The sequence below is a fragment of the Culex pipiens genome, chromosome 2 (assembly GCF_016801865.2).
Source record: "Culex pipiens pallens isolate TS chromosome 2, TS_CPP_V2, whole genome shotgun sequence".
NCBI lineage: Eukaryota > Metazoa > Arthropoda > Insecta > Diptera > Culicidae > Culex > Culex pipiens.
The window spans coordinates 131,361,494-131,379,895 of record NC_068938.1 but is presented as its reverse complement, the minus strand read 5'-3'; the positions used below and the strand labels follow the sequence as shown (position 1 = coordinate 131,379,895).

Below are 18,402 nucleotides of genomic sequence, written 5' to 3'. Positions count from 1 at the left end.
AAGAATAACGTGGAACAACCCCGCTTGTTATTTATCAAAAAAGGTGCAGTACTGCAAGTTAATTTGGCTGAACTCAATTCAGTTTTTGGGTAACTCTTCATGAACGTATACGTATATATATACACATTTATTATTTTTTTGACAAATGATTTGTTTCCAAACATTTTCAAAGATACTAAAATACCCAGTTGTGAAAGCTGTCAAATCATTCTTAGTTCAACTTTTCACGAAACCAGTCGACTTTTGAACGACTTCTTATTGACAAACATCCTCAGAAATGTCCTTTTCCGGCAAGGTCCACGACCTGTGCCGTGTTTGTGCCGTTCCGTTCGAAAGCTGCACCATGATTCGGCTGTTTAACGAACGGAACGAGCCGCTACCCATAGCGGAAGCCTTCTGGCGAGTGTCGGAAATCGAGATCCAGGTGGAAGATTCAAGATTTCCGCAAAGTTGCTGCATCCGGTGCCGGGACCGGTTGCAGGAGGTGGAGGATTTGAGGGCGCTGTGTTTGGAATCGGACCGGAAGTTGCGCAAAATGATTGGCCTGGGCTTGAACGAGGAGGAAGAGGGCGAGGATGTCGGGATGGGTACGGTAGATGTCGTTCCCAAGATTGAGATACACGAAGCATCCGGATCTTACTCGTGGTGGGATGATACGGCAAACAGACATGAATCTGATGAAGAAGAAAACGGAACGGAAGAACTGCCTAAAGTCAAGCAATCCAGAAAAAGCAAAAATATAGCATCAGAAAAGTACGAGTACTTAACAATTTGGATTATGTTTAATGTTTCTTTTTTTCAGGACGTCATTTGAATCTCATGATACTCATTTTGATCCAAACACTGTAGAGCAGACACCAAAAAGGAAGAGCAAGAAACGAACTCCTAAAACTCCAGAAGCAGGGTAGGGTAACGACCTAATCTTTAGCAATTGATATCAACATTGAAATTATTACTTCTAGCAAGGATGGGGCGACACCAAAGGAAAAACCTTCCAGAGATCCTAAGACATTTCAGTGCACGCTGTGCGGCAAAATCTACAAGTCTAGCAAAAACCTGAAAGAGCATGAAACGAGCCACTTTCCGGACAGAATGAACCACAAATGCCACATTTGCTCACAGGAGTTTGCCCGACGAAACTACTATTTAGTGCACCTTAAAATGCACCAAACGGAGAACCAATTCAAATGCAACGAATGTGACAAAACCTTCAGTTTGGATAAGCTGCTGCAGGAGCACATTAGAATCAAACACCGCGGCGAGCGTCCCTTCCAGTGCAAACTGTGCCCGAAAACGTATCCCCGTGCTTCTACGCTGTTCATGCACGTCAAGACGGTCCACGAGAAGATCCGGAAAAAGTTGTACCGATGTGAGAAGTGCACGATGTCGTTCGTGAACAAAACCGCCTACGATCGCCACATGAATGGCCGCCACAGGGGAATAAAGTTGCACCAATGTCCACATTGTGGGACCGATTACGAGTTCAAGGCGTACGTGCAGCAGCACATTGCCGAGAGACACCCGGAAATGGTGGAGAATCTCAGTACGTGTCAGTACTGCGGGATGGGATACAGCACGGACGGATACTACCGGAAGCACATCATCAAGAAGCATCCGGAGCATTTGGAAGTGTTTGATCAGTGGGTAAAAGCGAAACGTGACGCGTTGCTTGGGGGAACACAGCCTGCAACTACACCGATTCCGGATGTCGGTAGATCTGACGGATTGGATATCACTGGTTAAATATCATTTTAGTATTTATAATCTCCAGCTCCAACTTAGTATATTGTTTGTTAATGGAACAAATTGAATTAAAATCTCCAAAGTAACTAACAACAACGCATATATTTTGAAGAACAGATATTTCACAGCCCGCAGAACTTTTTTTTCCAATCTAATCCTAGCGCAGCCACTCTTTCAAAGGGATCTTGGAGAAAGCCTTAATATTGGTAGGATTACGCCTAGCCTTCTTCTTGTCATTTATTAACATTTGTAGTGCGCCATTGCATTAGAATGCATTGAAACATAACAAATGTCAAAGCGGCCAGGCCTACTGCGTAAAGTTTACCGCAGCGACGATTCGTTGAAAAGGGTTAGGTTTGAGCACGGAGTGTTGTTTAAGGCAACTATTCGTTGGGAGCACTATGCTAAGATGTTTTTGTGCTTCGGGAACTTTTTTTCGTTTAAAAAAAATCTCAAACTTCACTCAACTTTCGCATTTATTTGCTGACCATTCTTGACCGATTCTCGCTTTGCCGTCAACCACTCGTCAAACTGCGCCAACCGCTCGGGGTGCTTCTTGACAACGTGCTTCCGGTAGTGGCAATCCGTTGCATATCCCAGTCCGCAGTACTCACACCGCGCGAGGTTCTCGATCTGTTCCGGATGTCGCTCGGCAATGTGCTGCTTGAGGTAGTTGTTCGACTCGTACTTGTTGTCGCAGTGCGGACAGTGGCTGAACTTTACTCCCTGGTGCTTGAGCGTGTGGCGCTCCAGGATGGTTTTCGTGAGGAAGGACTTGAAGCAGATGTCGCATTTGAATCGGAAGTTTTGCTTGTGGATCGCTTGAACGTGGGTAAACAACGAGGCAGAGGTTAGGTACGTTTTGGGACACTGCTTGCATTGGTGGGGACGTTCGCCTCGATGTTTCGTGCTGATGTGTTCCTCCAGTGTTGAGCCATTCCGGAATGATCTGTCGCATTCGGTGCATTTGAACTGTTCTTTGTGCACAACCATGTGGCGTTTGTAATTGTTGCGCCGATTGAATTCCTTCGGACACAAGGGACATTTTATAAGACGTTCTGGGTTGTGGACTGATTCATGCTCCTTCAGGTTGTATCCGGAAGCAAAAATTTGACCACATAAAGCACATTGGTATACCCGTTTTCGTTTGCCCTTGGGTTCTCCGGTCGGGTTAGGCGTTTTGTTAAATTGTGATTCGGACTTTGCCTTCTTCGATTTTTTCGAAATCGGTTCAACATAGTCTGGATCATCCTCGGATTGCTTATGGCTGGCAGGAACCTCTTTTTCTGGATCTATTTGATATGTAACATCGCTAAAAAAATTGGGCTTAGATTCATAATATGTACTCAACAACAAAGTGACAATCATTGCTCCGGCAGAAGTCTCAGCGGTTAGTCGTGTTTTTTCGCGGTGTGTTTGGTGCGTTTTTCACGGCGATTCCGAGGCGTGTGCGAGCGGACAAGCCCGTTCCGGTGGTCAGAGAAGCCACAATCTGGTCGTCGTGGACACGGCGGCGGTGCAGCAGCGGAAGAGGAACGAGTTCCTGCATCCGAGCAGCAGCAGCAAGAGGAGTGAGCAGCAGCGGCCGCGGAGGCAGCTGAGGCGAGAGACGGTCGTTGGTCGGTGGAATCGGCCCCGGAGAGTCGACTGCGGTCGGCGGACCAGTTTTCAGCCAGGCCAGGTCGGAGACAACCCCGTTGTTTACGTGGCTGGCAGCAGGCAGCACAACAACAACAACAAGCGCGCGCAAACGAGCTTCCCGCGCATCCCGCTGCGGGCGGCAGCCAGTGCGGCCAGTTCGGCGGTGAGTGCGAAAGGCGAGTTTTTTGTTTGCTTTTAGTTTTTTTTTTCTCATAGTTTTTTTTTTCCTGTTAGATTTTTTTTTTTCTCATTTCTTCTGCGTTATTTTAGTCTTATTTTTGGTTTTGATTAGTTTTCTTCCGTTTTTTCCTCAATCATGGATCCGATCGAGTCGGAACACGAGGAATCTGATTTCGATTCAACCATTGATGGTGACGAGGACGTGGAAATGGAGGACTCTGTCTCGGGAGTTCCTTCAAACACCACCAACAGGGACCACTTCCTGAAGGATAAGGATGCTGACGGTAAAGGGGGATCCACGGACGGGTCTAAGAGGAAGAAGCGAAAGCGTCCTAAATCAGATCCGAATCCGGTTCCCCCTCAACCACCGATTCCTCCCTTGACTCCAGATCCCCCCTTGACTCCAAACCCAATTCCTTCTCCCAATCCAGATCCAATTCCTCCTAAAACACCGGTGCCGAATCCGGATCCAAATCCCCCCCCCGCCCCTGAATCCTCATTCCCAAAAACCGATTCCTCGTCCTCGTCAGTATCAAGAGGGATCGCAAACGGAATGGGTGGTCTTCTTCCGGCCCAAACAGAAGCCGTTAAACTTTGTACAGATCACCAAGGATTTGCAGAAGCACTATCCTGGGGTGGTCGAATGTACCAAGCTGAACAAGAGCAAGCTCCGCGTGATCGTGAACTCCGCGGTGCAAGCTAATCAGATCGTTACTGATCTGCGGTTCAGCATTGAGTACCGTGTTTGGATTCCGGCCCACAAAGTCGAGATCGACGGCGTGGTGACCGATGACAGTCTGTCGCTTGTCGACCTCTCAAGGGCGGTGGGACGCTTCAAGAACCCTAAACTTCCAGCTGTGGAGGTACTCGAGTGCCGGCAACTGGGCAACGTCACCACCGAGGGTGGCCAGAAGAAGTTCATTCCTTCTGCCTCGTTCCGGGTGACTTTTGCAGGGTCAGCTCTGCCGGACTACATTGAGCTGTACAAGCTTCGGCTTCCAGTTCGATTGTACGTTCCGCGAGTGATGAGCTGCGAAAACTGCCAGCAGTTGGGACACACCAAGACCTACTGCAGCAACAAGAGCAAGTGCTCAAAGTGCGCCGGCCCCCACAAGGACGTGGAATGCCAAAAGCAGGCTGAAAAATGCCTGCTTTGTGGCGGGGAACCGCACAAAACTCGGCAGTGCCCAAAGTACAAGGAGCGCGAGGACAAGATGAAGCGATCCTTGAGGGAACGCTCCAAGAAGTCCTTCGCGGAAATCCTTAGTCAGGTGACCCATCCCAATCGCTTCGCTCCTTTGGCGGACGAAGATTCGGGGGACGAAGATTCCGATGTGGAGGTCCTCTTCCAGAGAGACGAGGAAAGTGACTCTTCCGGGCCAAACCCGAAGCGCAACAAGGCTTCCAAGTCCAGGAAAGCCGCTGGCGGCAAGGGTAAGGAAAGTGACTCGTTGAACTTCGAGGAGGATTTTCCTTTCGGTCCGTCGGGTAAGCCCGCTCCGAAGCCGGTACCGAAGCCAGTTCCCAAGCCGCTGAAGCCCGTTCCCAAGCTGCCAAAGATCCCCCTGAAACCGGTTCCTCAACCGAATCCGATCACCGATGCCTTCAAAGGAGTCCTTACTTTTTCCACAATCGTGGAATGGCTGTGCTCTTTTGTGAGTGAACCGACGCGTTTAATCATAAAGCGGTTTGAGCCTCTCGCTAGACACATCGGGAAACAGCTTGCTAGCACGATGCCCCTCTTGTCGTTCATTTCCTTTGATGGGTAATACACCAAAAACGAAAAACGGCATCTCCTTTCTACAATGGAATTGTAGAAGTTTAACCCCCAAGTTAAACGATTTTCAACAATTCGCATTCGAACGGGACTGTGATGTGTTTGCGTTGAGCGAAACGTTTCTTATCGGAGATGAGACGCCAGCTTTCCGGGGGTACAACATCATCACAGAGAGCAGGGCAGGGCCAAATAGAGGTGGAGGCGTACTGATTGGGGTCAGGAAATGCCACACTTTTAGAAAGGTCACGCTCCCGAAGCTAGGAGGAATCGAAGCAGTCGCAGTACAGGCCAGGATCAGAGGACTGGACATTTGCATTGTGTCCGTCTACGTTCCTCCACAGGTGTCGTTAACTCGACAAAAGTTGTGGGGTATGCTTGAGCTGTTGCAGGCACCGCGACTGGTTCTGGGTGACTTTAATCTTCACAGCACCGAGTGGGGAAGTCACAAGACAGACCCTCAAGCATATCTGATTCATGAACTGTGCGACGACTTCCAGATGACCCTCCTAAACAGGGACAACCAAGTTACGCGGATTGCAACACCACCAACGCCAACTACGTCCGGTACGAAGGCGAGTGCCATCGACTTGTCGCTCTGTTCCAACAGTCTGGCAGTTCTCTGTGACTGGAACGTGCTCCAAGATCCTCGTGGCAGTGATCATTTGCCGATCGCTATTCTGGTTAGCCATGGCCCACAGCAATCGACAACGGTGGAGATGCCTTACGATCTGACGCGAAATATCGACTGGAAACAGTACGCGGAGGCAGTATCCATTGGAGTTGAGTTGCGAGCAGGGTTGGCACCGCTTGAAGAATATGCGTTTTTGGCTAACTTGATCTATGACAGTGCGATACAAGCTCAGACGAAACCCGTCCCGGGACCATACATCCGAACGCGCCCTCCACTCCCCTGGTGGGACAAGGAGTGTACGGATCTCTCGGCGGCCAGGTCTGTAGCTTATGTGGACTTCTGCAAGTGTGGAATCCGAGCGAACTTCCAAAAGTACAGAGCTCTTGATCGCAGGTATAGTAATACTCTGAAGCGGAAGAAGCGAATGTACTGGCGGGAGTTCGTTGAAGGATTACCAGCAGATACGTCCATGAGCACTCTGTGGCGCGTTGCGAGGGCCATGCGTAGAGGTTCCGTTCCGAACGAGAGTGTGGAAAAATCGGACAAGTGGATATTGGATTTCGCCAAGAAGGTGTGCCCGGACTCGGTGCCGACACAATCATCATTCGACGTTGTTGATGGGAGCGATGCTAATCCTCCCTTCTCGATGGTAGAGCTCTCCATAGCACTATTGACGGGCAACAACACTGCTCCTGGTCCGGACAAGATCAAGTTCAGCTTGCTGAAGAATCTTCCGGACGTCGCCAAGCAGCGTCTGTTGAATCTGTTCAACACGTTCGTGGAGCAGAACGTAATTCCACACGAATGGCGACAGGTCCGGGTGGTTGCCATTCAAAAGCCCGGTAAGCCGGCGTCCGACCACAACTCGTATCGTCCAATCAGCTTGCTGTCGTGTCTACGCAAGTTGCTGGAGAAGATGATCCTCGACCGCCTCGAACCATGGATGGAACGAGAGCACTTGCTGTCAGACACGCAGTATGGCTTCCGGAGAGGCAAGGGAACAAGCGACTGTCTAGCCTTGCTGGCCACAGGGATCGACATAGCCCGTGGTAAGAAACAGCAAATGGCTTCTGTCTTCCTAGACATCAAGGGTGCATTTGATTCAGTCTCCATCGATGTGTTGGGAGTAAAGCTGCGGCGGAGCGGTCTCAATCCGACGATGTGCAACTTCCTCATCAACCTGTTGTCAGAAAAACAAATGCACTTTGTGCAAGGTGATCTGGCAATCACCCGGATAAGTTACATGGGTTTGGCACAAGGCTCACGCCTTAGTCCATCCATGTATAACTTCTACGTCAGCGACATCGATGATTGCTTGACCGGAGACTGCACCCTTATACAGTACGCAGATGACGCAGTGGTTTCAATCGCTGCCAAGAAGGAAGTCGATCTGCTAGAACCCTTGCAAGATACCCTGAACAACTTGGCCCATTGGGCAGTTGAAAAGGGTATTGAATTCTCTCCGGCGAAGACGGAACTGGTCGTTTTTACGGGGAAGCATGAACCGGCACAGCTCAATCTTTCTCTCTCGGGAAAGACTATCGAGCAGTCGGACCACTTCATGTACATGGGTACCATCTTCGATCAAAAGGGAACATGGGGGAAGCACATCAACTACCTGAAGCAAAAGTGCCTGCAAAGAACTAATTTTCTGCGCAGCGTCTCTGGCAACCGGTGGGGTGCTCATCCTTCTGACCTGCTTCGACTGTACAAGACAACGATACTCTCGGTGCTGGAATATGGCAGTTTCTGCTTCCAATCAGCTGCGAAATCACGCTTGTTGGTTCTCCAGCGGATACAGTACCGATGTCTTCGCATTGTCTTGGGATGCATGCACTCAACTCACAACATGACCCTCGAGGTCTTGGCGGGAGTGTTGCCTCTGCGAACTCGTTACTACGAACTGTCTTACCGGTTCCTGATCCGGTGTGATTACAGGAATAAACTGGTAATTGACAACTTTGAAACGTTGCTGAACCTTCACGTTGAGTCTCGGCGCATGCTTCTATATTATGACTTTATGTCATCGTGGGAGTGGAGCCCGAGCACAACGGTACAGAGCACGCCTGCGTTAACCAGCAGCACCCTGATTGGCTTCGACACGTCCATGAAATCCGATACTCGCGGTATCCCAAACCATCTTCTGCGGGGAGTTGTACCGTCGATCTTCGCATCAAAGTACAACCATGTTCCTCCAAACAACAGATTCTTCACCGATGGCTCCAAGCTTGACGGCTGTACGGGCTTCGGTGTTTATCATGAATCTTATAAGCTGTTCTTTAAGCTGAAGGACCCGAGTTCGGTTTACGTCGCAGAGTTAGCCGCGGTTTACTGCGCACTGCGAATCATCGAGACCATGCCACCTGACCACTACTTCATCTTCACCGATAGCTTTAGCTCTGTTGAGGCTATCCGGACTCTGAAGCCGACCAGGGAGTCTACGTTTTTCCTCACGGAAATACGCAAGACTTTAAACAACCTGGCGGCTCAGTCCTTCAGCATCACGGTGGCATGGGTCCGCGCTCATTGCTCGATTCCGGGTAATGAGAAAGCGGACTTGCTCGCCAAGAAGGGTGCTGAGAGTGGAGACATTTTTGAAAGGCCAATTAGCCTACAAGAATGCTACGGTTTTCCGAGGCAGCGTGCGCTTCTGGATTGGCAAAATCAATGGGACGACGACACCAAAGGACGTTGGATGTATTCCATACGACCTAAGGTGCAAAGAAAAGCCTGGTTCAAGGGAATGGACTTGACGCGTGGATTCATCAGAACGATGTCCCGCCTTATGTCGAACCATTACTCGTCCAAGGCTCATCTGTACCGTATCAACATGAGTGATACGAACCGTTGCGACTGTGGGCAGGGTTATCAGGACATCGAACATCTCGTATGGGCGTGTCCAGATCACCAGGCTCACAGAATTAAGTTGAAAGATACCCTCAGGGCCCGAGGAAGACCACCAGAAATCCCGATGCGATACGCGCTGTCTCAACTAGACCTTGATGTTCTCTATCCTATCTATCAGTTCCTCTCAGATTCCAAAATATCTATTTAGTTTTCTTCCAGTTAGTTTCCCTTCAGTTAGTTTTCCTCTAGTTAGTATAACTCGCCTTCGCACAAAGCCGTCGTTTCTGGTTGCACCGGAAGCAAAGCAAGATCGCCCCAGCAGCTGGACACCGAGTTGCGGCTGAGGACAAAACGCAAAGGCCAGCAGAGCCAACCAACCCCTACACAATCCCCCTTCCCTTCCCACGCCTTGTCTTTAACATCAATCCCTTCCCTACTAACCCCGAGTAGGCCGCGGGTAATCGGCTCCCCTCCCACTAACATTTACACACAAGATCCTCTGTAATTATTAAGTCAAATGTAATTACAAAAGCCTACTCGGTCCTAACCAGGTTCCAGTACCGAAAAGGACCTAATAAAAATAATTTTATGAAGAAAAAAAAAAAAAAAAAAAAACAAAGTGACAATCTCACCTTTTGCATTCTGTCTTAACCTTTCGATTTGAGCGTCTTTTAGCCTTCTTTTGCTCCACTAAGCTAGAATCCTTTTCATCGTCACAGGAGCTAAACCTGTGCTCCGGATCGCTCCAGCACGAGTATGATTCTGAATATTCGAATACTTCCACTTTTGGCAAAATTTCGACGCTTTCCTCCTCGTTCCTATCATCGCCAATCATTTTGCGCAACTTCCGGTCCGACTCCTGACACAACGCCCTCAAATCTTCCACTTCCTTCAGCCGGTTCTTGCAGCGCAAGCAGCAGCATTTCGGAAGTCTGGAATCTCCAACTGAAACTGCGGAGACTTGCAGGAAGATCTCTGCCAACGCCAGCGAACCATTCGCTTCGTCAAACAGCCGGATCATGGTGGAGCTTTCGAACGGGTTGGCACAAACTCGGCACAGGGCCGTTTCCGCCGTTGAAGACATTTGGACGCTTCTGACCTAAATCGTCGATTAAATTTTGTTTTGTTGAGTTTGTTTACGTTTGTCGAGGACGGCACTGATTCGAATTTACCCTACCAGTTGAGTCACTTTTCACGATCGTGTTTTTCTGACAGAAGCGATGCGAAAATTTTGTTTGCAAACAGAGTCCCGTTTAAAAATAGAAGCATCGAAATCGATCCTCACCGTTCCCCGATGTCCTCCGCCGAGGAACTGGGCCTGTGCCGTGTCTGTGCCAGCCCGTTCGAGGGCTCCGCCATGTTCCGGCTGTTTGACGAGGCGGTTGGCCCGCTGGCCTTGGCCGAGATCTTCCTGCAGGTGGCCGGAATCGTAGCGGATTCCAGACTGCCGAAAAGTTGCTGCTCTCGTTGCCGGAACCGGCTGCAGGAGGTGGAAGATTTGAGAGCGTTGTGTCAGGAATCGGACCGGAAGTTGCGCAAAATGGTTGGCATTGAGGTGAAGGAGGAAGAGCCGGATGAGGAACTCAATGGGAGTGGTATTGAGGCTATTCCCAAGGTAGAGATGATTGAACTGCCGGAAACGTACTCGTACTGGGATGATGCGGAAAACAGGTTGAGCTCCAGTGACAACGATAGTGATCCGGAGTATGTGGCAAAAGAGGGAAAAGTTCGGAAAACAAGAAGCAGAAAGCAAGTGAAGGCCGAAACAAACAGGCAAGTTTGCGCTTGGTATAAAATGAAATAAAATTAAAATAGGTTTGTTTCAGACCCAGCAAAAATCTACGGAGATCGACGCGAGAAAACCTCTCAAAACCAGAAGAATCACCAGAGAAACCAGAAAAGGAGCCCATTACTGATGGTGGGACTGAAAATCAAGAATCAGAGCACTCCTCAGATGACTCCGACGGAGACGATAGTGATCCTGATTTTCAAGAGGAGAAGCCACCGAATACCGCAAAGAAACTTAAAAAAGATAACGAAAAACCGAAAGTAGAGAGGTAAGCAGCCAAACCTTTTAATTCGAACCATCAGTTTAATCATTTCCATTGTAGAAAAAAGAGAACTTCTGAGCCCAAGCAAAAGCTGCCCAAAGAAGCGAAAATATTCCAGTGCGCATGGTGCGGCCGCTTCTTCAAAACCAATCACAACCTGAAGGAACACGAAACAACTCATTCGTCGGACAAACCTCTCAAATGCCACATTTGTCCGAAGGAATTCGCCCGACGAGATTACTACAAACGCCATATTAAAATGCACGAAACCGAGGGCAAATTCAAATGCAACGAATGTGACAAGGCGTTCCACTGCAACAAGCGGCTGGAGAACCACGTCAGCGTAAAGCATCGAGGCGAGCGGCCATTCCAGTGCACATTGTGTCCGAAAACGTACCCCAGCGCATCGTCCCTGTACGGACACGTGCAAACGTTCCACGAGAAGAAGCAACCGTTCAAGTGTGACGTCTGTTTGCGCACCTTTTACTCCAAGTACATCCTGGATCGGCACAAGATGAAGCACAAGGGCATCAAGTCCAGCCAGTGTCCGCACTGTGACAAAAAGTACGAGTCGAACAACTATCTACATCAGCACATTGCCGAGCGGCATCCGGAAAAGGCGGGAGATATCTCGCGCTGTCTGTACTGTGGGCTGGGCTACACCACCGATAGCCACTACCGGAAGCATGTGGCCAAGAAGCATCCGGAGCATTTGGCTGAGCTGGATCAGGTTTTGAAAGCGAAACGAGATGCACTGAATAATTTTAATTGAATAAACTTAGATCTGTAAGCGAGGAAGCTTTGTTTTAATATATGTAGCTTTCTGAAGCTGCCTAATCAACAATCGGGTTGCATGAGTGTTTGGGATACAGTGGTGCTATTCCACACGTTTCGCGGATTTGAATGATGGGACATTCAGTCTAAATCAGCCGGACCCTAAGTTGACAGTTTTCGTGTGTTGCGCGTATTCACCGACAGATGGCAAGTATGAATAGGTAGAATTTGGTAGCGTACTTACTTTACTTTATCAGCAACAGATTTAGCGACGCAACGTCGAAGATGTCCAAGGCGCCCGATTCTTGCCGTCCTTGACGATATCAGCATGTTTGTAGTTTTGGTACAATAAGAAATTCATGTGCCCGGTCGCTTTATATTAGCGTCCACACATCATGGCCATGTAGAGCCGCAGCAAGAGTCCTCAAACGTGCTCTTGGGTGGGTTGAAAGTAGTCTTAAAAGCTTGTCAACGTGGGATTGTAAGTTGTCTAGAAAGGTATTCGCGCATCCAAGACGAGGGACATTTTCACAAATAGCAAATAAAACGCCATCTTTTCTAAACGGCACCAGAACCGCCCACTTCTTCTTGTTTCTTTCTCTTCAACAGCTCCATCAGCTCTTCCAACCGTTCCGGGTGCTTGTGCGACACGTGCTTCCGGTAGTGCCCGTCGGCGTAGTATCCCATGCCACAGTACGCGCACCGCGCCACGTTCGGCATCGTTTCCGGGTGTCGCTCGGCAAAGTGCTGCTTGAGGTAGTTGTTCGATTCGTACTTTTTGTCGCAGTGCGGACACTGGTACAGCTTCTTACCCTCGTGGGTTAGTTTGTGGCGGGTGAGAATGTAGTTGGAGGAGAATCCGCGCGCGCACGTGTCGCATTTGAACGGCTTCCGGTTGTGGTGGAAGTCCTGCACGTGCGCCCAGAGCGTCGATCCGCGGGGGTACGATTTGGGGCAGAGTTTACACTTGAATGGGCGTTCCTTTTTGTGCACGGCCTGGAAGTGCTCCTTGCGGGCTCGGTCGGAGCTGAAGGATTTGTCACATTCTTCACAGCGGAACGAGTGGGTCTTTGGTTCGTGGGTTTGTAGGTGTCGTCGGAACGAAGTGTGCCGCGCGAATGTTTTTGGACATTTGTCGCAGTGGTGGGGCCGGTAGTGCGTTCGATGTGTGATTTCGTGCTCTTTTAAACTTCCGGCGGTGGAGGAGAAGTGACCGCAGGTGGCGCATTGGTATGTTCTCTTTTCCTTTTTGTGCTTTTTAGTTTTCTTCGACGAATTTGAGCTGAAATTAATTATATTTTTAGAGATAATTCCAACGTGTTCAAAGTTTTCTTACTCGTCCGTGGTTCTCTTTACATATTTCCTCTTCTTAGGTTTCTCCTCCACATAGTCTGAGTCGCTGTTTTCAAACGGTTCAAAATCGCACTCTTCCTCCTCAGACAGGGAGCTCGTCTCCTGTTTCACAATATCCTCCTTGGAATCCATGTCCTCAACCGGCTCATCTTGCACCATCTTCCTCAACTTCACATCCGCTTCCTGGCACAACTTCCGCAGCTCCTCGACTTCCTCCAACTTTCGCCTACATTCGGAGCAGCAGCTCCGCGGCATCCCGGCGTCCACGGTCATTATCGGGAGGTCGCTCACCCTCGCAAGGATGAAGGCCAGAGCCCGGGGATTGTCCGCGTCGTCAAACAGTGCGCACATTGACGTACCGTCCGGCGGGTTGGCACAAACGCGGCACAGGTCCGCGGCCCGGGTAGCGGTCATTCTGACCGAGTTTCAGAATCGCGAAACGGATCGCGCAAAAGTTATCAACAATTTGAACACGTTTATTTCAAGTTATACGTTTTGTAAATTTAATTTCCAAAACATACACGTTCACTCGAAACAACTGACTGAATCGCCAAACTTCGTTCCACTTTCCACCCGTTCCAACCTCGAAGCCGGCAAACGTGCATGGGTTTGTGTCTCGACTTAACTGTCATTGTCAAGGTTGCGCGTTTTGTTTTTGTTTACATGCTGATGTTTGCCGGTTGTTTTTTGCCGATGGCGATGGATCACGTTTGGCGGCGTAATTTCTGTCGAAAAACGTGTCGATTATAAAGTTATTAAAAGTGCATTGCCGTGAATACGTATAAATAGTGCGTGCTGCTGGATAAGAAATGTTCCGGCCGGCTGGATATTCCGATTCGGATTCGTATTCCGACTCGGAATATGACTTCTGCTATGGTCGCGACAAATCTGAAGTATGTTATTAAATATTTGGATCCAAACTAACAAGTCTCAAAACAAACTCTTACTGAATCTTAAGCTACAAACCTTTCTCGTACAATAGTTTCTAATATAAAATTGATAATATTACTGAAATCTGTTAACATTACTAATTGGATAGTTTTGGTATATTAGTTAATTGTTCGAAATAAGTTTTAACTATTGTCGGCAAAGTTGGGATCTCAAAAATGTCATTTAACGGTTGTAGCATATTTCCGGTAGCCACAGTGACCGAAACCGGTTTTCCAGGTCGGTCTCTAGATGTTTGAAAACACCTAGATCGTCCGCTAAAATGGAATTCGGCCAGGCCAGGCTGATCTTTGCTTCTACGTCCGGAAGACTGGAAAGTCGACGGCGTACTTTATCGTCACGAACCTCGGCGACCCAAGATCTGGGAGAAGCAGAATCTACCGGAGGTATGGATAGATGGTGTCGTATGCTCCATCCTCTTCCGTTAGCTGTCACCCCATGCAAGAAGGTTCGTGGGGCCCTACCAAGCGGGTTTCACTGGCGCACGCGCCACCACGGACCAAATATTTTGTCTTCAACAGAACCTCGAGAAATATGCAGGCCAAGGGTGCATGATACTGATGATACTCGTCGGTTGACAACACCCAGGCGAGGGACATCCCGGACATCCGTAGTTCTGTTTGGACAAAACAGCATGGCTCTGGTTCCTTGCAAGTGTCCTATTTTCTTACCTCCACGTTGGCTTGGTTTAGTCATCATGATGACAAGGTGTAACCTAGCTGGTGGCCTGTGGAAACGACTCGTAAACCTTTGATCAGCGAGGGTCAGAGTAGAGACGGCTAGAAGAAAGGGGCGCGTCAATGTGGGAAAGGGAAGTAATTTGTGATTGTAGACGGTATTGTTTTGATTCACAGTATGTTGAGTCAACTGCTGTGGATGTACTTGAAACATCGCACAACGGGGTTTCTCTTCTCTTCATTCTCAGCTACCACCTATCTTCTGTTTATTTTGTTTCACTGATTTTCTAACGCGGCTTCTGTTTACTATCCTCTAGAGGTGGGCAAAACCGTTCTTTTTTGGGAGCCGCTCATTTTCGTTCGCTCTTTAAAAAGAGCCGCTCTTTTTTGAACGGTTCTTTCGCTCTTTTTTAAAATTTGGATTAAATGGGTTTTTCAAGAATCGTGTGATTTTATAAGTTATTTCATATTGGGCTTTTATAAATTAGGCCGTACCAAACATTTTTTGAAGTTTATTATGTCCCTCAACTCTGGCCAAAATAGCAAAAAAATAACAAGCCATGGTATAAACATTTCAATGAAAAAAGAGTTTTAAAATGCATTTTACACATCCCCAGTTGCATTGCAATCATCAGATTTCAAAATATCGGAGTATTGATGAATCGTTTTTCAAGCCGAAAAAAAAACTTTTTGTATTACTGTGCAAACGGAATTTCACAAAAATTCAAAATATTTTTGATCGATCCCAAAATTTTTAATTTTTTCAGTTGATAAGACTTCTATTTCCGTTAAAATTTGGAAGTGTTTTGAAAAAAAAATATTGTTTTGCCCCCTGATGTTTTGGACCGATTTTGAAGGGGAGGGGTGACATAAACTTTAAAAAATGTTTGTAACGGCCATATTTTATGAATAAAATAAATAAATCTTAAAAAGCGAAAAAATGCCCTTGAAAACCATAGGTTTTGGTGGTCTCTATATCAAGATTTCTACTCAAAACTAAACATTCGAGTAATTGAATGGCATCCATACTGAAATCTAGGATGATGGAAAAATTGATATTGATTTTAAAAATTGCGTTTATTTCTGAAAGACTAATGCTGATATTTTATTTGGAGAAAATATTATGTGAACTTTTCTCTACATTCTAATTTAATAGATAAGGTCTATAAACGCTAAAGTTTACTCGGACAAAATGATTATTTTTTCCGAAATTTCTCAAATATTCAGTAGATTTTTGGTAATGTTTGACAAATTATGCTATTCGAAATGCTCAAATTTGTATTCCGGTATTACTTTAATGTACAATTAGTTGTACAATGAAAAGTTTACTTCATTTTGTTTAGAAAATCATTTACTTTTGGGATTAATTTTGATAAGCATTGAAAGTTTTGAAATTGCATTGTGAAGTTTCCAAAACAAATTTAATACTACATTTTTTTGGAAATTCAATAACTTATATTTATAACAAAAATCATTCCATCTTGAGCCGGTTCTTTCAAAAGACCGGAATTTGAGAAAGAACCGCGGTTCTTTTTTTGTGAGCCATGGTTCGTTCGCTCTTTTCAGTGAACCGGCTCTTTGAGCGGTTCGCTCTTTTTTTGCCCACCTCTACTATCCTCCATTTGATTTCGATTTTATTCATTTGATTCTCTTATTTCTCAACGGCCGAGTTAAAATGCGTAACCGGAAAAGAAGGTGTGCATGCCTGGCACGAAAACTCAAAGCGTGTTCTAGCGTGCTGCTCGTACTGACTCAGAGCAAGGGTGAGATGTAGGTGTAAGGGCAGTGCGTGTTCGTCGGGAACCTAGTGCATAAGATCGGTCAAGGCCCGTTCTTACACTGAAAATTGCGAATTGCGAATTCTATTGAGCATAGCAATCCCATCTAGTTTTTTGTGAACATTTGGGTTTTCCTGATAACTGTAAATATTTCTTCAATGAATATTTAATGTTGAACTTAAAACAAAAAAAAAAAACAATTAAATTTGTTGTTTTGAGTCGTTTTTGCAGATTTAGAACGCAGGGGAGTCTGGGGAAAAAGGGACGACAATCCAAAATAAAAATCATTCTATTGCTAGCAATCAACAGAAGTAGTTCGGTCTCTGGCTAATCTGCTAAAAAATATAATAAACTTTCATTTAAGACCAAGAAAGCAGGATTTGGTCAAATATGACTTTTTGACGATTTTAAATAAGATGTTTGGATCTCGAAAAACATAATTCTGTACAGAATTAAAAAATGCAGATGAGTGTCACTCAAGGATCGCTATAAAAACCTTTAAAACATATTTCCTCATTCTTACTTCATCAGCGCAAACCTGTCCCGAACACCCACTGGCTCGCCCAACCGGCCCGAGAGGACCACCATGACGCGCTGTACCGGGCCATCCTGGAGGGTAATCTGGTGGAGGTGCAACGCCTCCTCGAACTGGACCGTACGCTGGAGTTGGCCTGTCTGCGCACCGGGTGGCCATCGCTGCTGGTGGCGTCCAGCGAGGCCCGGCCGGAGATTGTGAGCTACCTGCTGGAGGTGCGCCGGATTGACGTGAACGAAACTTGGGACCTGAAGACGGCTCTGATGGTTGCGTGTGACTCGATGGTGGATGAGGAACGCGTGCTGGAGACTGTGAAATTGCTGCTGGAGTTTGGTGCGGTTATAAACTGTAAGGATCGGCAGGGGAAGACGCCGCTCATGTTTGCGGCCACGCGAGGACATACGGAGGTCGTACGGCTGCTGGTTGACCAAGCTTCGCTGGAGGCAACGGATAACGATGGGTTGACGGCGTTGTTTCACGGGGTTAACTCGAAGAACGTGGAGATTGTGGAGATGCTGTTGAAGGCGGGTAGTGCAACGGATATTATCAACCGTCGCGGGTTCACGCCCAGGCAGGAGGCCGAGTTCGAGGGCTACGCGGATATTGTGGCGCTGTTTCCGGTCGAGAATCACTTTAACATTCCGTTCAAGTACATGAGCTACGCCCGCTATCAGGACATTGCGCAGGGGGAAAGTGAAGTGGACCGACCCGGATACTATCCGGAGATCGGCTTGTTGTTGTACGGGATGTACAGCGAGCAACATTTGGAGCGGTTCGCCAAGGAGAACATTGATCTGGCGCGGTTTCTCACGCTGGACGACGACCAGTTGAAGGAGCTTGGGTTTACGTTACCCTTTGAGCGGAAGAAGATTCTGTACGGACTGCTAAAGTTCCATCGACGCGCCTGGAGCAAGCGGAGTATGTGCAAGTTCAGCAAGGACCGGCAACTCGAGTAAGTTTCTCCCCTCTTTCATCAACTAAAATGATTACTAACTACAGTTTCCCCTTTCCAGTTCCTTCGACCTGCTCGAAACGGTTTGCACCCACCTAAAACAGGTGACCGTAATGCAAGCTTCGCTGGTGTTCGTAGCCAAAATGATGCCCCCGGCGGAGATCAAGGACAAACTCACGCCCCAAATCCGGGACTGTCTGCGGAAAGCCGCCGAACTGCGGCAAGCCGTGGATGAGTTCAGCGAGGAGATCAAACGAATTCACGCGCTGACCGCGCCCCGGCCTGTGATGCACATTGATGGGAAGCGGGAGGCGCAACTCAAAGGCCGATGGTTGGTGAAGATGGTTAAGTTTTCGCTGCTTTCGGGAGTTGTTTCGTTTATGGTTTACAGGCGGCTCAAGAATTGAGGTTAAATTTGAAAACGATGATTTATATCCTCTATCGATGTTATCTTATAAAGAACTAGAATGACTAGAAGCCCTTTTTTATTGTTTTGTGAAACTTTCCATAAATGT

General features: G+C 47.5%; 4 protein-coding genes across 4 annotated transcripts; 2 read left to right on the top strand and 2 right to left on the bottom strand.

Moving 5' to 3' along the window:
* Positions 1-138: 138 nt before the first annotated feature.
* LOC120415291 (zinc finger protein 578-like) lies at positions 139-11,680 on the top strand. The gene is made up of 7 exons (XM_039576760.2): positions 139-753; positions 803-904; positions 963-1,657; positions 9,095-9,099; positions 10,225-10,592; positions 10,646-10,876; positions 10,931-11,680. Exons 1-7 carry the CDS (start codon positions 278-280, stop codon positions 11,640-11,642), a joined length of 2,589 nt encoding a protein of 862 aa, XP_039432694.1. The 5' UTR covers positions 139-277; the 3' UTR covers positions 11,643-11,680.
* LOC120415287 (zinc finger protein 665-like) lies at positions 1,802-10,115 on the bottom strand. The gene is made up of 2 exons (XM_039576756.2): positions 9,452-10,115; positions 1,802-3,055 (listed from the first exon to the last, which is right to left on the bottom strand). Exons 1-2 carry the CDS (start codon positions 9,901-9,903, stop codon positions 2,203-2,205), a joined length of 1,305 nt encoding a protein of 434 aa, XP_039432690.1. The 5' UTR covers positions 9,904-10,115; the 3' UTR covers positions 1,802-2,202.
* A 316-nt stretch (positions 11,681-11,996) lies between the features above and the next one.
* On the bottom strand, positions 11,997-13,480 carry LOC120415289 (zinc finger protein 595-like). The gene is made up of 2 exons (XM_039576758.2): positions 12,981-13,480; positions 11,997-12,926 (listed from the first exon to the last, which is right to left on the bottom strand). The coding sequence occupies exons 1-2, from the start codon at positions 13,409-13,411 to the stop codon at positions 12,203-12,205; spliced, it is 1,155 nt and encodes a 384-aa protein (XP_039432692.1). The 5' UTR covers positions 13,412-13,480; the 3' UTR covers positions 11,997-12,202.
* A 187-nt stretch (positions 13,481-13,667) lies between these two features.
* Positions 13,668-18,358, top strand: LOC120415286 (ankyrin repeat, SAM and basic leucine zipper domain-containing protein 1). Its single transcript, XM_039576755.2, has 3 exons — positions 13,668-13,890; positions 16,932-17,887; positions 17,949-18,358. The coding sequence occupies exons 1-3, from the start codon at positions 13,807-13,809 to the stop codon at positions 18,292-18,294; spliced, it is 1,386 nt and encodes a 461-aa protein (XP_039432689.1). The 5' UTR covers positions 13,668-13,806; the 3' UTR covers positions 18,295-18,358.
* Positions 18,359-18,402: the final 44 nt, after the last annotated feature.